This window comes from Nothoprocta perdicaria, unplaced genomic scaffold, assembly GCF_003342845.1.
Source record: "Nothoprocta perdicaria isolate Ctin4 unplaced genomic scaffold, notPer1 scaffold_28, whole genome shotgun sequence".
NCBI lineage: Eukaryota > Metazoa > Chordata > Aves > Tinamiformes > Tinamidae > Nothoprocta > Nothoprocta perdicaria.
The window spans coordinates 2,391,385-2,403,548 of record NW_020455510.1 but is presented as its reverse complement, the minus strand read 5'-3'; the positions used below and the strand labels follow the sequence as shown (position 1 = coordinate 2,403,548).

Sequence of the window (12,164 nt, the reverse complement as noted above, 5' to 3'; positions counted from 1 at the left end):
TCCTACCTTTAACAGTTCATTAATTTTTATCTGCTTTATAGTGTAATTATAATTACATTATAATATTAGATTATAATGTAAATTGTTCTTTCAGTGTATTTTTTCACTATTTGTCAAATGTGCTGTGATTATACTTGATTRTAATAGCAGGTCTCTATTACAGTAGCAGTTAAACTATAGGCTAGCCAATAACTCGTACTCAGTACCTATCTAGGGGCTCCCTACCAACATGTGCAGGTTAGCCTAGCAGATTGGGAACTCTGAAGCAAAYGGTGTTTTGTTCAGTTTGCAGACTGAAGCCGTGGACTGCTTGGACAGAGTGCTCGGCGCTGTGTGGCGGCGGCATTCAGGAGCGCTACATGATCGTGAAGAGGAGGGCCAAAACCACTCAGTTCACCAGCTGCAAAGACAAAAAGGAGCTAAGGGCATGTAACGTTCACCCCTGTTAGCAGAGCAGCCGAGTGATGCGCTGTGAGCTAAATGGAAAGTCAACCTTGGTTTGGTTTTTTTAAAACAAACATATATAAAGTGTATATTAGTTTTCATTTTTGCAGTGTGGTTTGCTTTTTAGTCTTGCCGGAGCAAGAAATGTATTTTATAAATATTTCCTCACAGATTTATGCTGAGAGTAAATCTTTGATACTCCAGCTGGCCCTTAATGCATAAAACTGGTAAGTCATTGTGAATCATTTAACTGAAATACAAATGTATCTGTGGCCATGGAACAGCCATATACAAAGACTACTTGTAAAGAGATGGGATGCATGCATATTAACATAACTAGGTTRAAGTGACATGTTCCATATGTGGAAGGATTGCTCTCGAGCTGATTTCAAAATCCAAAGCAGTGCCTATGTGAGTATGTAACTATGCCAAGGAATAATTTCAGTAATTTAAAGGTGCATATTTATATTTTTCACACTATTGGCTTGAACTGATGCTATAACTACCCTATATTCTTTTCTTCCAATAGATGTTATGGTACCTTGCAAAATAACCTTTGTTTTTTTAAAAATTAAATAGGAAATAATCTGTGCAGCGTAGAAATTATTTCTGCCCACTGTACATAGTCAAAATAGCACACAAAGAAAACATGTGAATACCATCATGTATTTAAATGCCATACTCTTCTATTGGSTCCATCCATGGCCTCTCAGAAGGGATCTAGAACTACTGAAATTGGTCCAAATGCAGTCAGCCTCAATAATCGTGTCATGGAAAGCCCTACTGGAACAAGAAGGTAAGGCAAGCGCATTAAAAAATAATACAGACAGATGAGCCAAGTTTTCATATATCCCTACCAGCAAAGGGCAGGGAATTGCTGAAGAGAAACCAGGACAAACACTTCTTAAAATACGAATTACAGGCTGCCACAGAAAGCTATTTACAGCAGTGGATGGTACGTTTGCCTTTCTACTTGGGAGTTTGGGGGGGGGGAATCAAAACTTACTAAATTTATGACAATTGCAGGGCTGTAATCTGCAGCTACAGTAGCCAGGTTAAATGTGTGCCCTGAACAGACTGGCTCCTACCACCCTGCCTAAGAGCAGCAAATGGCTTCTGAACAGTTTCAGCTGCTTCTGCTATTTTAGACCTGCCTCTGCAGAATTCAGTTCTCAGCTGAACTGGTGAGCAGGTAAAAGACTAGAGAGCTTGGGCCTCACTTGCTACTGAGCTATTAAGCTGTCGCGTCAGTTTAACCGGTGACCATCTAAGATGGCTGATAAGGCGGAGCATTAGCTCTCTGTGCAGGTAAGGCAGCATTCACCCCTGACTCCACATAGATAACAATGCATTGAGAACAATGGCTATTGCTGAGCACACGTAAAACAAGCTTGAGGAAAATGAATGAAAAAGTATTTTGTAGTCTCTTTAGAGCAGCCTTAACTAATCCACATGTGATGGCAGTCCTCATACGTGGGCAGCCAGGTTTTCAGCATTCCCCCCCCCCACACACTCCATTTGAGCCCCAAGCCACCTYGACTCTTCCCACTCCGTCCCTGCAGCGTGTGGCAGCACGGGCTGTGCTGCGCCCTGGGCAGCCTCGCTGGATGCACCAAGGTGGGCTCGGGACTCAGGACTCCCATGGCTGGCACATCCCAACCCCRTGTGAAGAACTGAACAGCCTTTATTAGACCCACCCTGAGAGGAGCCTGGTGAAATGAAGTGCAGTGCTCAGCACCCCCCMGTGCTGCTATGGGAAATGGGTGCAAACCCAGACTGAASCAAACCAGGACGGGGGAGGGGGGKTAAAAAAAAAAATAAAAGGAAAGGACTAATGTTAAAACCAAACACATTGCATTTTGCACAGCCTGGCTCACATTAATATTAGTAATAGGCTAGAGTGCCTCCTTGTACATGCTCAGAAACTCCGCAGTCAGGTGTGGCTGTGTGTAGTACTGACATTACAGTGCAGTCTAGTACACTATCGTGTGTATAGCACTAATATTAGAGTGCAGCCCTAGACTGTCTGCTGTGTGTGTGTGTAGAGCAGAGCACTGACACAACAGGGCACTCACTAGACTCTCCTCTGTGTGTGTAGCACTGACATTGCGGTGCGCTCACTAGACTGAGACTGCCTGCTGTGTGTGTGTGTGTGTGTGTGTGTGTGTGTGTGTGTGTGTGTGTCTGTAAGCACTGACATCAGTGCACATACTACACTGTACTCTGTGTGTGCACCACTGACATCACAGTGCACCCACTAAACTTAGACTGCGCTCTGTGTGCACACGCGTGTGTGTCTGTAGCACTGAGTGCACGCACTAGCCTGTCCTGTGTGTGTGTGTGTGTGTGTGTGTGTGTGTGTGTGTGTGTGTGTGTGTGTGTGTGTGTGTGTGTGTGTGTGTGTAGCAATGACACTACAGGGAACTCACTAGACTCAGACTGCCCTCTGTGTGTGTAGTGCTGACTCTACAGTGTAGCCCTAGACTGCTCTGTGTGTTTGTGTGGCACTGACATCACAGTGCACCCTCTAGGCTTAGACTACCCTCTGTGTGTGTCAGTGTGTGTAGTACTGACAGTACAGTACACTCTGTATACTCTCGTGTGTGTGTGTAACACTGACATTACAGTAAACCCGTAGACTGCCCTGGGTGTGTGTATGTATGTGTCTGTATGTGTGTGTGTAGCACTGACATAACAGTGCACCCCTAGACTGTCCTCTGTGTGTGTGCACGCGTTTGTCTTTAGGACACGAGTGCACGCACTAGACTGTCCTCTGAGTGTGCTTGTGTGTAGCTCTGACACTACATTGAACCCCCCCCCCCCTCAGACTGTCCTCTGTGTGTGAGCGGGCGTGTCTGTGTGTATCTGTGTAGCGCTGAGATCAGTGCACACACGAGACTGTCCTGTGTGTATGTGTAGTAYTAACACTATAGGGCACTCACTAGACGTAGACTGCCTTCTGTGTGTGAGTGAGTGTGTGTGTGTATGTGTGTAGCACTGACATTGCAATGCATCCCTAGACACACACTGTGTGTGSATGTAGTGTGTGTAGCACTGGCATCAGTACACACACTACACTCTCGTGTGTGTACGTATGTGTTTAGCACTGACACTAGAGGGCACTCACTAGACTCTCGTGTGTAGACTATTGTGTAGACACTCCTAGACTGTCCTATACATTTGGTGTGTGCACGTGTGTCTGTAGCACGAGAGCACACACTAGACTGTCCTGAGTGTGTTTGTGTGTAGCACTGACACTACAGTGCACTCACTAGACTGCCCTCGGTGTGTGTGTCTGTCTGCCTGTAGTGTGTCAGTGCACACACCAGACTGTCCTGTGTGTTGTGTGTGTATGTGTAGGATTGACACTATAGGGCACTCACTACACTTAGACTGATGTGTGCATTTGTGTGTGTTTAGCACTGGCATAACATTGCAGCCCTAGACTGTCCTCTGTGTGTATGAGGGGTTGGGTGTGAGGGCGTGTGTGTATGTATARCACTGACACTACAGGGCAATAACTGGACACTACAGTGTGTGTGTAGCACTGACATCACACTGCACCTCTAGACTGCCGTCTGTGTGTGTACGTGTTTTTGTAGCACTGTCATCAGTGCATAAATTACACTCTCTTCAGTGTGTGTGTGTGTGTGTGTGTCTGTGTGCGTGTGCACACATGTGTTGTAATGACATCACAGTGCACCCAACTAGACTGTCCTCTCTTGAGTGTGTGTAGCACAGACCCTAGAGGGCACAGGGTAGACTGTCCTGTGGGTGTGAGAGTGTGTGAAAAGCACTAACATTACAGTGCACCAACTAGTCTTAGACTGTCTTGTGTGTGCGTGTGTGTATCTGTATWGCACTGACACTACAGGGCACCAGGTAAACTTAGACTGTCCTCTGTGTGTGTGTCTGTGTGTTCAGCACTGACTCTACAGGGCACTCAGTAGACTTTCCTGGGTGTGTAGCACTGAAATTACAGTGCACCCCCTAGACTGTCCTCTGTGTGCGTGTGCATGATTGTGTCTGTAGCACTCACATCACAGTGCACCCTCTAGACTTAGACTGCCCTGGGTGTATGTATGTGTCTCTATGTGTGTGTGTGTGTGTACCACTGAAATTACAGGGTACACCTAGACTGTCCTCTGTGTGTGTGTGTGTGTCTGTAGCACTGACATAAGTGCACACACAAGACTGTCCTGTGTGTTTTGTGTGTATGTGCAGCACTGACACTATAGGGCACTGCTCTGTGTGTGTGTGTGTGTGCAGCACTGTCACTACAGGGCACTAACATGATGTTCCTGTGTGTGTGTAGCACTGACATTATAATGCGCCCCTAGACTGTCCTCTGTCAGAGTGTGCGTGTGTGTGTGTGTGTGTGTGTAGCACTGATATCACAGTGCACCAACAAGACTTCGACTGTCCTGTGCATCTGTGTGTGTGTAGCACTGACACTATCGGGCAGTAACTGGATATCCGTGTGTGTAGCACTGACATCACAATGCACTCCTAGACTGTCCTCTGTGTGTGTGTGTGTATATGTGTGCAGCACTGACATCACAGTACACCAACAAGACTTAGACTCTTCTCTGTGTGTCTGAGTGATTTTGTGTGTGTGTGTGTGTGTGTGTGTGTGTGTGTGTGTGTGTAACTGACACAACAAGGCACTCCCTAGACTTAAGACTGCCTTCTATGTGTGTGTGTAACACTGACCCTGCAGCGTAGCCCTAGACTGCTCTGTGTGTGTGTGTGTGTGTGTACTATTAACACCACAGGGCACTCACTAGACTCGCCTGTGTATGTTTGTGTGTAGCACTGACATTACAGTGCACCCCTAGACTGTTGTGTGTGTGTGTCTGTAGCACTGACATGAGTGCACACACTAGGCTGTCCTCTGTGTGAGTGTATGTGTGTGTATAACACTGAAACTACACAACCCCTAGACTGTCCTCTCTGTGTGTGTGTGTAGCAATAACACTACAGGGCACTCACTAGACTCAGACTGCCCTCTGTGTGTGTAGCGCTGACTCTACAGTGTAGCCCTAGACTGCTCTGTGTGTTTGTGTGGCACTGACATCACAGTGCACCCTCTAGGCTTAGTTGGTGCACTACAGTATCAGTGCTACACACACAAACACACATACTGCCAAGGAGAGTCTAGCAAGTGCCCTGTAGTGTCAGTGCTAAACACACACAGTCAYGCACTCAGACATACAGAGTCTAAGTCTTGGCACCCTCTAGGCTACCCTCTGTGTGTGTCAGTGTGTGTAGTACTGACAGTACAGTACACTCTGTATACTCTCGTGTGTGTGTGTAACACTGASATTACAGTAAACCCGTAGACTGCCCCGGGTGTGTGTATGTATGTGTCTGTATGTGTGTGTGTAGCACTGACATAACAGTGCACCCCTAGACTGTCCTCTGTGTGTGTGCACGTGTTTGTCTTTAGGACATGAGTGCACACACTGTCCTCTTGAGTGTGTTTGTGTGCGTGTGTAGCACTGACTACATTGAACCCCTAGACTGTCCTCTGTGTGTGAGCATGCGTGTGTGTGTGTGTGTGTCCATGTGAACGCGTGTGTTTGTGTGTTAGCACATGTATGTAGCACTGAGATCTGTGCACTCACTACACTCTCCTCTGTGTGTGAGTGCATGAGTGTGTGTGTAGCACTGATAGCACAGTGCACCAACAAGACTTAGACTCTGTATGTYTGAGTGCGTGACTGTGTRTGTTTAGTACTGACACTACAGGGCGCTTGCTAGACTCTCCTTGGCAGTATGTGTGTTTGTGTGTGTAGCACTGATACTGTAGTGCACCAGCTATACTTACATTGTCCTCTATATGTGTGCGCGTGTGTCTATAGCACACACGACACTGTCCTCTGTGTGAGTGTATGTGTGAGTGCATGTGTGTGTGTAGCACTGACACTGCAGTACAGCATCTAGACTTAGACTGTCGTGTGTGTGTGTTTACCACTGACACTACAGGGCACTCACTAGACTCTCCTGGATATGTTTGTGTGTGTGTGTAGCACTGCCATTACAGGCAGTGCACCCCTAGACTGTCGTGTGTGTGTGTGTAGCACTGCCACTACAGGGCACTCCCTAGACTTACACTGCCCTCTGTGTATGTGTGTAGCACTGACACTACAGTGTAGCCCTAGCCTGCTGTGTGTGTGTGTGTGTGTGTGTGTGTGTGTGTGTGTGTCACTGACATTGCAACGCACCCCTAGACTGTCTTCTGTGCGTCCGTGTGTGCACGCGTGTGTCTGCAGCACTGAGATCAGTGCACACACTACACTGTCGCCTGTTTGTGTGTGTGCGTGAGTCTGTGTGTAGCACTGACATCACAGTGCAACAACAAGACATACTCTTCTCTCTGTGTCTGAGCGAGTGGTTTTGTGTGTGTGTTTACCACTAACACCACAGGGCACTCACTAGACTCACCTATGTATGTTTGTGTTTAGCACTCACATTACAGTGCACCCATAGAGTGTCATCTGTGTGTGTGTGTGTGTATGTCTGTAGCACTGACATGAGTGCACACACTAGACTGTCCTCTGTGTGAGTGTGTGTGTGTGTGTGTGTGTGTGTGTGTGTGTGTGTGTGTGTGTGTGTGTGTGTAGTACTGAAACTACACTGAACCCCCTAGATTCTGTGTGTGGGTGTAGCACTGACACTACAGGGCACTTGCTAGACTCCCCTAGGTGGGTGGGTGTGTGTAGTACTGACATCGTAGTGCACCAGCTATACTTAGATTGTCCTCTGTGTGTGTGTGTGTGCCTATAGCACTGACATCAATGTACACACTACACTGTCCTCTGTGGGAGTGTGTGTGAGTGCATGTGTGTGTGTGTGTGTGTGTGTGTGTGTGTGTGTGTGTAGCACTCACACTACAGTGCACTTACTAGACTTAGATTGCCCTCTGTGCGTGCGTGCGTGTGTGTACCCAGTAGTACAGTGGGTACTGTACTGCGTATAGTCTACCCACTAGACTGTCCTTAACCAATATGTTCATGAGCTTACCTTGCACGTTCTATTTTGTGGACSCATCCAAGCCAGACTGTTGGAATACTGCAGCTGCTGGAGGTGCTGAGGCTGGGGGTGAGGTGCCCGACTTGGCTGAAGAGGCAGCTCCAGAGAGCAGGGCCGGGCTATGCACACACTTCAAGGGCCCTGGGTCCATTGTCGTGAAATAAACCCTGAGGCTGCAGATCTGCCACCCACGGGATGGCTCAGAGCGGGCAGAGGGAGTGGAAGCAGCGAGTGTACCTTGAGGGAGGGAAAAATAAATTCTGTCTTTAGGGACTGTATTCTATCTCCTCAAGCCATACTGCTTGCACTAATACCGTCACAGCATGCCTGCTTCTCTACATAATCAACTATAATACTAAGGAGGCTCTGTTTTTTTCATGTGTGTTCAGTTCATCAACTTTTTTTGTCTTTTTATTTATTCCCTTTGCCAAAGTCTGCATAGTCCAAATAAGTACTTTAGGTATGGATGAAATACATAACATTTTTTTGAACATGCCCACAAACACCTCCATTAGAAATCTAGTATTCTTTTCTTTCCGAGTCTTACCAGTTGATGCTCCTGTACTTCATTTCCTCTTCAGTAGGAGGCTGTTCAGTGTGATTTCCAGACATTTCTCTTTGGCTCATTAAAGCTGAATGAATGTTGGTGTTATGTTTTATTTTTCCACCTTGTTGATACAAAGTAGACTGCACTTGTTCAAAAAAATGTGTGCTCGAACCTGCTTGGGTTCAGCTTCTTACACTGTTTTCTGTTGAATCATTTTAAGTCATCTGTTATCTTTCTTCCAACTTGATACAAAAAGAAATATTTAAGCTTGTTACATTTTGTAAAAAACAAAAACAAATGAAGAAAAGAGAGGTTGATTTTCTATTCAGAAAAAAAAAAAAAGCTCTGATACACAATATGTAGAAGTATTGCACTGTTGCTTTAAACTTTCTAGTGTAATAACCACTGGCGATGAGTCAATAAAAATGAGAACTGTTATCTCTATTAGCTCATACATAGTACTGCTGAGCTGAAAGCACAGGTAGCACTCCAATTTTGTAGACCTCAAATACCAGATCTTAGCATTATGGGTATGTTATTTTTTTTCTAACATACAAACTGTAGAGACTCCACACATAATAAAAAAGCTATGGGCCTAACAGATGTACAGTAGGAGTCTGTTTTTGCAGCGTACACTTTAAAACAAAATATTGATTGCATTTTTAGATTTCCTTCATTGTTTTTATTTGCTGTGGAAGTATGAAAAAAGCTACCATGAATATTTCTTACCAAAGTCTCGTGTAGATGTTTTGTAGATGTCCAGCTAACACATTATTATTTTGGAATAAAGACATCTTTACTATACTTGTTGCATGAGTGTCTGTTCAATTATTATGATTATGTACATCAAACCCCATACCATGTACCATATAAGGTGTTAAGCCACACTCTTATTCCTAGTTTAGCCCTGTTCTAGCTAATGGGGTGTCTGGAACGAGATGGATTTTTCCTAAAGCCAGTCTTTATTTCCCCTTGGAAATTACTTGCCTGAAGGATTTTGCTGATGCAAGCACGGGGCTGCTGCTGGTGCCCCTCACAGGTCAGTTTGGGTTGTCCCTCCCTGCACTCTGTGGCAGGGGCTCGGCTCAGCCGGCTCTGCAGCGCTCCTGTGCGCCCAACCAACTGGGTGCTCCTGGGGCTGAGAGCAGCAAAAAGTTGAGCTGCCCTCGGAGAGCAGAGCCCACGCATCACACACAGACCTTCCCTTCCTACAATGGTATTTGCCCCCAGCAAATTAACAACATATATCAGGAGTTAAGCACACCACCAGCAGGGTGTTTTCTACTTACCGCATCCTTGAGCGGTGAAGAAACCAGCAGAGGTCTAGAACATTAAAATATATATATATATATATATATACACACTAGGTTAGCATTTTAAAATGTGTCACAATGGTCTCTCCAACAAGAGCTGACAAAATTCACTGAACAGGTGACCCCATTTCCCCTCCCCATTTACCCAGGGAAGGCACAGGGGAAACAGGCTGCAGCACCTGGTGCTGCCCGGCTCCAACAAGCTCCTGTGCAAGTTACAATGGTTAGAAACGTCTGTCTAGCACAGACAGGATAGGAACAGACAGGCAGCACATGGGCTATTCTCTGTGTACAGACCTGCTCATTACTTATACTAGCTGTAGTGCACTTCAGACTGGAGCTTACAGTATGGTGCAAACAAATTATCCCCAAAGGTCAGACCAGGGTGCAGAAAGCCATACTGAAACCTTGGCGTATAAATACACAGGCCTCTAAYGTCTTTATTGAAACCCCTCGGAGAKCAGCTGCCCAAGCCCAAGCGCAGAGCCACCAGATGGCAGTGGCAGCAAGGCGCGCGAGCGGCGCCTGCACGGCTGCGAGTGTGCAGGCGAGCGAGCGGCGCAGAGCACGCGGCCTCCTCTGCCCTGAGCCCTGCGTTGGGAGAGCTGCTGCCCCACGGCAGGCCACGGCTGGGAACGCCGCCCCACAGGGCAGCCCTGGGCACGAGGCCACAGGAGCCTGCGTGGCCCCCRTAGCGCCGCGGGCCGCTCCACGCTCGCACAGATGGCTCCAGAATATGGTTTTTCTCATTCGTTACCCAGCCCCCAGGCGCCACGTGAGCAACGTGGAGCCGCATCTACCAAGCTAAGACAAGGCACGGCCGGACACTCACATATTGCACGGCAGCCCTTGTTTATGCCAAGGCACGGCGGCAAAATGAGAAGCTTAAATGCAACCAGGCAGCAACATAAGGGCAAATGGACAAACGGAACAGTGCTTGTAGGGCTTCTCATTTTTGATCCAAATCAGACTGCATTAGGCTATATGTTGGCTCATCTAAAAGGGATTATTTTTAAATTTTACATTTGCTGTGCTTTAAGACCAGATTCAAATTGTTTTTAGCCATTCCTGAAACRACTGATGAAAATACAAGCTCATGCCACCAACTGGGCATAACACAGGCTATGTCAAGAATATAGATTTATTCTTTACGTATTTTTTTTATATATATATGTGTGTGTGTGTATAGCTATAAGCCTTAGCACCTTGTTTAATATAAAGTAAGGTAAAAAAAAGAAATAGCCTGGAGCTTGGAATGTCTATCTTCTATGAGTCTATTTAATCCTGTCTTTAGATATATACATAAATAATAGTTTGCCCTCTTGAAATGTTTGCTCCCAGACAGATGAGTATTACAGAGCTCTGCATTTCTATGGTAGTCAAAATCAGGTGCCACCCTCATATATGAAGCTAGAGCCACGCACAGGCCATAAACCCCATTAATGAGCTCCTCGAGTCAGAAGAAGGCACATTTGTACCCTGAGCGAGGCTGCGATCTGGCGCCAAGAATTTTTCTCATCACAAATAAACCATCTTCATCATGATGAGCACGACGGGTGACGCTGACGGCCGCCTCRGCGGTGTCCCCGGTGCCCTTGCACACTGCGGCGCCTGGCAGAGCTGCCCGCTGCCTCTGCGCCCGGGGCTGCACACCAAGGGAGGAACGTGCGGCAAGGTAAGCCGGGAACCACGCGGATCCCGGCCCCATGGCAAAGCAAGCCAGGAATGGCGCAGATCCCAGCCCTGCGGCAAGGCAGGCCGCGGGGCTGCAGGGGGGAGCCTATGACCAGCTTCCAGCCAGGGTACCCTCTTTCCTCTGCAAGCCATGCAATTGGCTTTTGACTTCTGTGTGGAGAGCTCCAGCAGGAGGGTCAGTCTGGGGGAGCTGGGCGCTGGGCAGGAGCGCTCYGAGGTCCTTGCAGAGCCGCTGCCTCTCGGGAAGCTATGAGGCACCGTGTGCTGCCAGAGGCCACCCAGTGCACAAGCACCAGCACAAAAATGCCAAGTGCCAAGACAACGAACGAGTCCGTGGGGGTCTCTACACGACGGCCTGATGGGGCCTAGGAAGCCAGCGCAGGCCTCCCTTCAGGCACCAACCGAAATCTGGCCAGGCTCCTTATGGGCCTCAGAAATTATCACCAACTCTTTAGAGTTAGGCTTCTCATTTAAATAAGTAATACTGTGCAGCAAAATTATGCTGTCCCAGGTCCAAAGCAAAGGCAGCCATGTAACGAGAAGAACTGTACCTTTTATGTTCCCGGCCTAGAGCACGCAGCTTTCACCACGATCCAGGGACTCGGGGTCTCCAGAACAGCGCGGAGGAATGTCCTCTTGCGGAATGTCCTATAGATGACATAACCAAATCTGAGCATAGGATCAAATCTGAAGAGCTACATCCCAATGAACACCTTAAGTTATAGGTGTCCTGACCCTATCCTGACTTCCAAAAGACAGCCAGGGCTTGGTTCAGCAGCTGGTTCACACCTGCCTTCCGGAGAACCAGTCAAATGTATTTTATACTTAAAACCTTGTGCGTACAAAAAAAAATATGATTACATTGGGTTAAAAATTAAACCATCCCAGATTAATACAGTATTTGTAAAAACAAACTGTCATCTAAACCTTTAGTAGAAAGAAAAGAATTTTTAAAAAATTACAACTGTCAGTTCTTTTTTAGCTGTAGACAAGCATAAATAAGTCCAACGAATCTAGGTCAGCTACAGCTTAGCGTAGCATCCATTTCTGGGAATTCAAGTCAGGGCTGTGCTGGTGACAGAGCAATCAAGCCATTCTTCAAGGAGAGGATGAGCCCGCATTTCAAATAT

General features: G+C 46.9%; 1 protein-coding gene and 1 long non-coding RNA gene across 4 annotated transcripts in view; one reads left to right on the top strand and one right to left on the bottom strand.

Annotated features, from left to right (window-relative positions):
* Nucleotides 1-1,035, top strand: part of SPON1 (spondin 1) — a 230,947-nt gene extending 229,912 nt beyond the window's left edge. For all 3 annotated transcript variants that reach the window (XM_026041132.1, XM_026041133.1, XM_026041131.1), the window contains one exon: nt 286-1,035. In XM_026041132.1, the coding sequence (XP_025896917.1) occupies nt 286-449 (164 nt within the window). In that variant the 3' untranslated portion in view covers nt 450-1,035. The remainder of the gene's footprint in view (nt 1-285) is intronic.
* A 7,116-nt stretch (nt 1,036-8,151) lies between these two features.
* Nucleotides 8,152-11,663, bottom strand: LOC112948887. The gene is made up of 3 exons (XR_003249719.1): nt 11,586-11,663; nt 9,316-9,349; nt 8,152-8,268 (listed from the first exon to the last, which is right to left on the bottom strand). It is a non-coding gene; the product is annotated as an uncharacterized LOC112948887 (long non-coding RNA).
* Between the last annotated feature and the right edge of the window lie 501 nt (nt 11,664-12,164).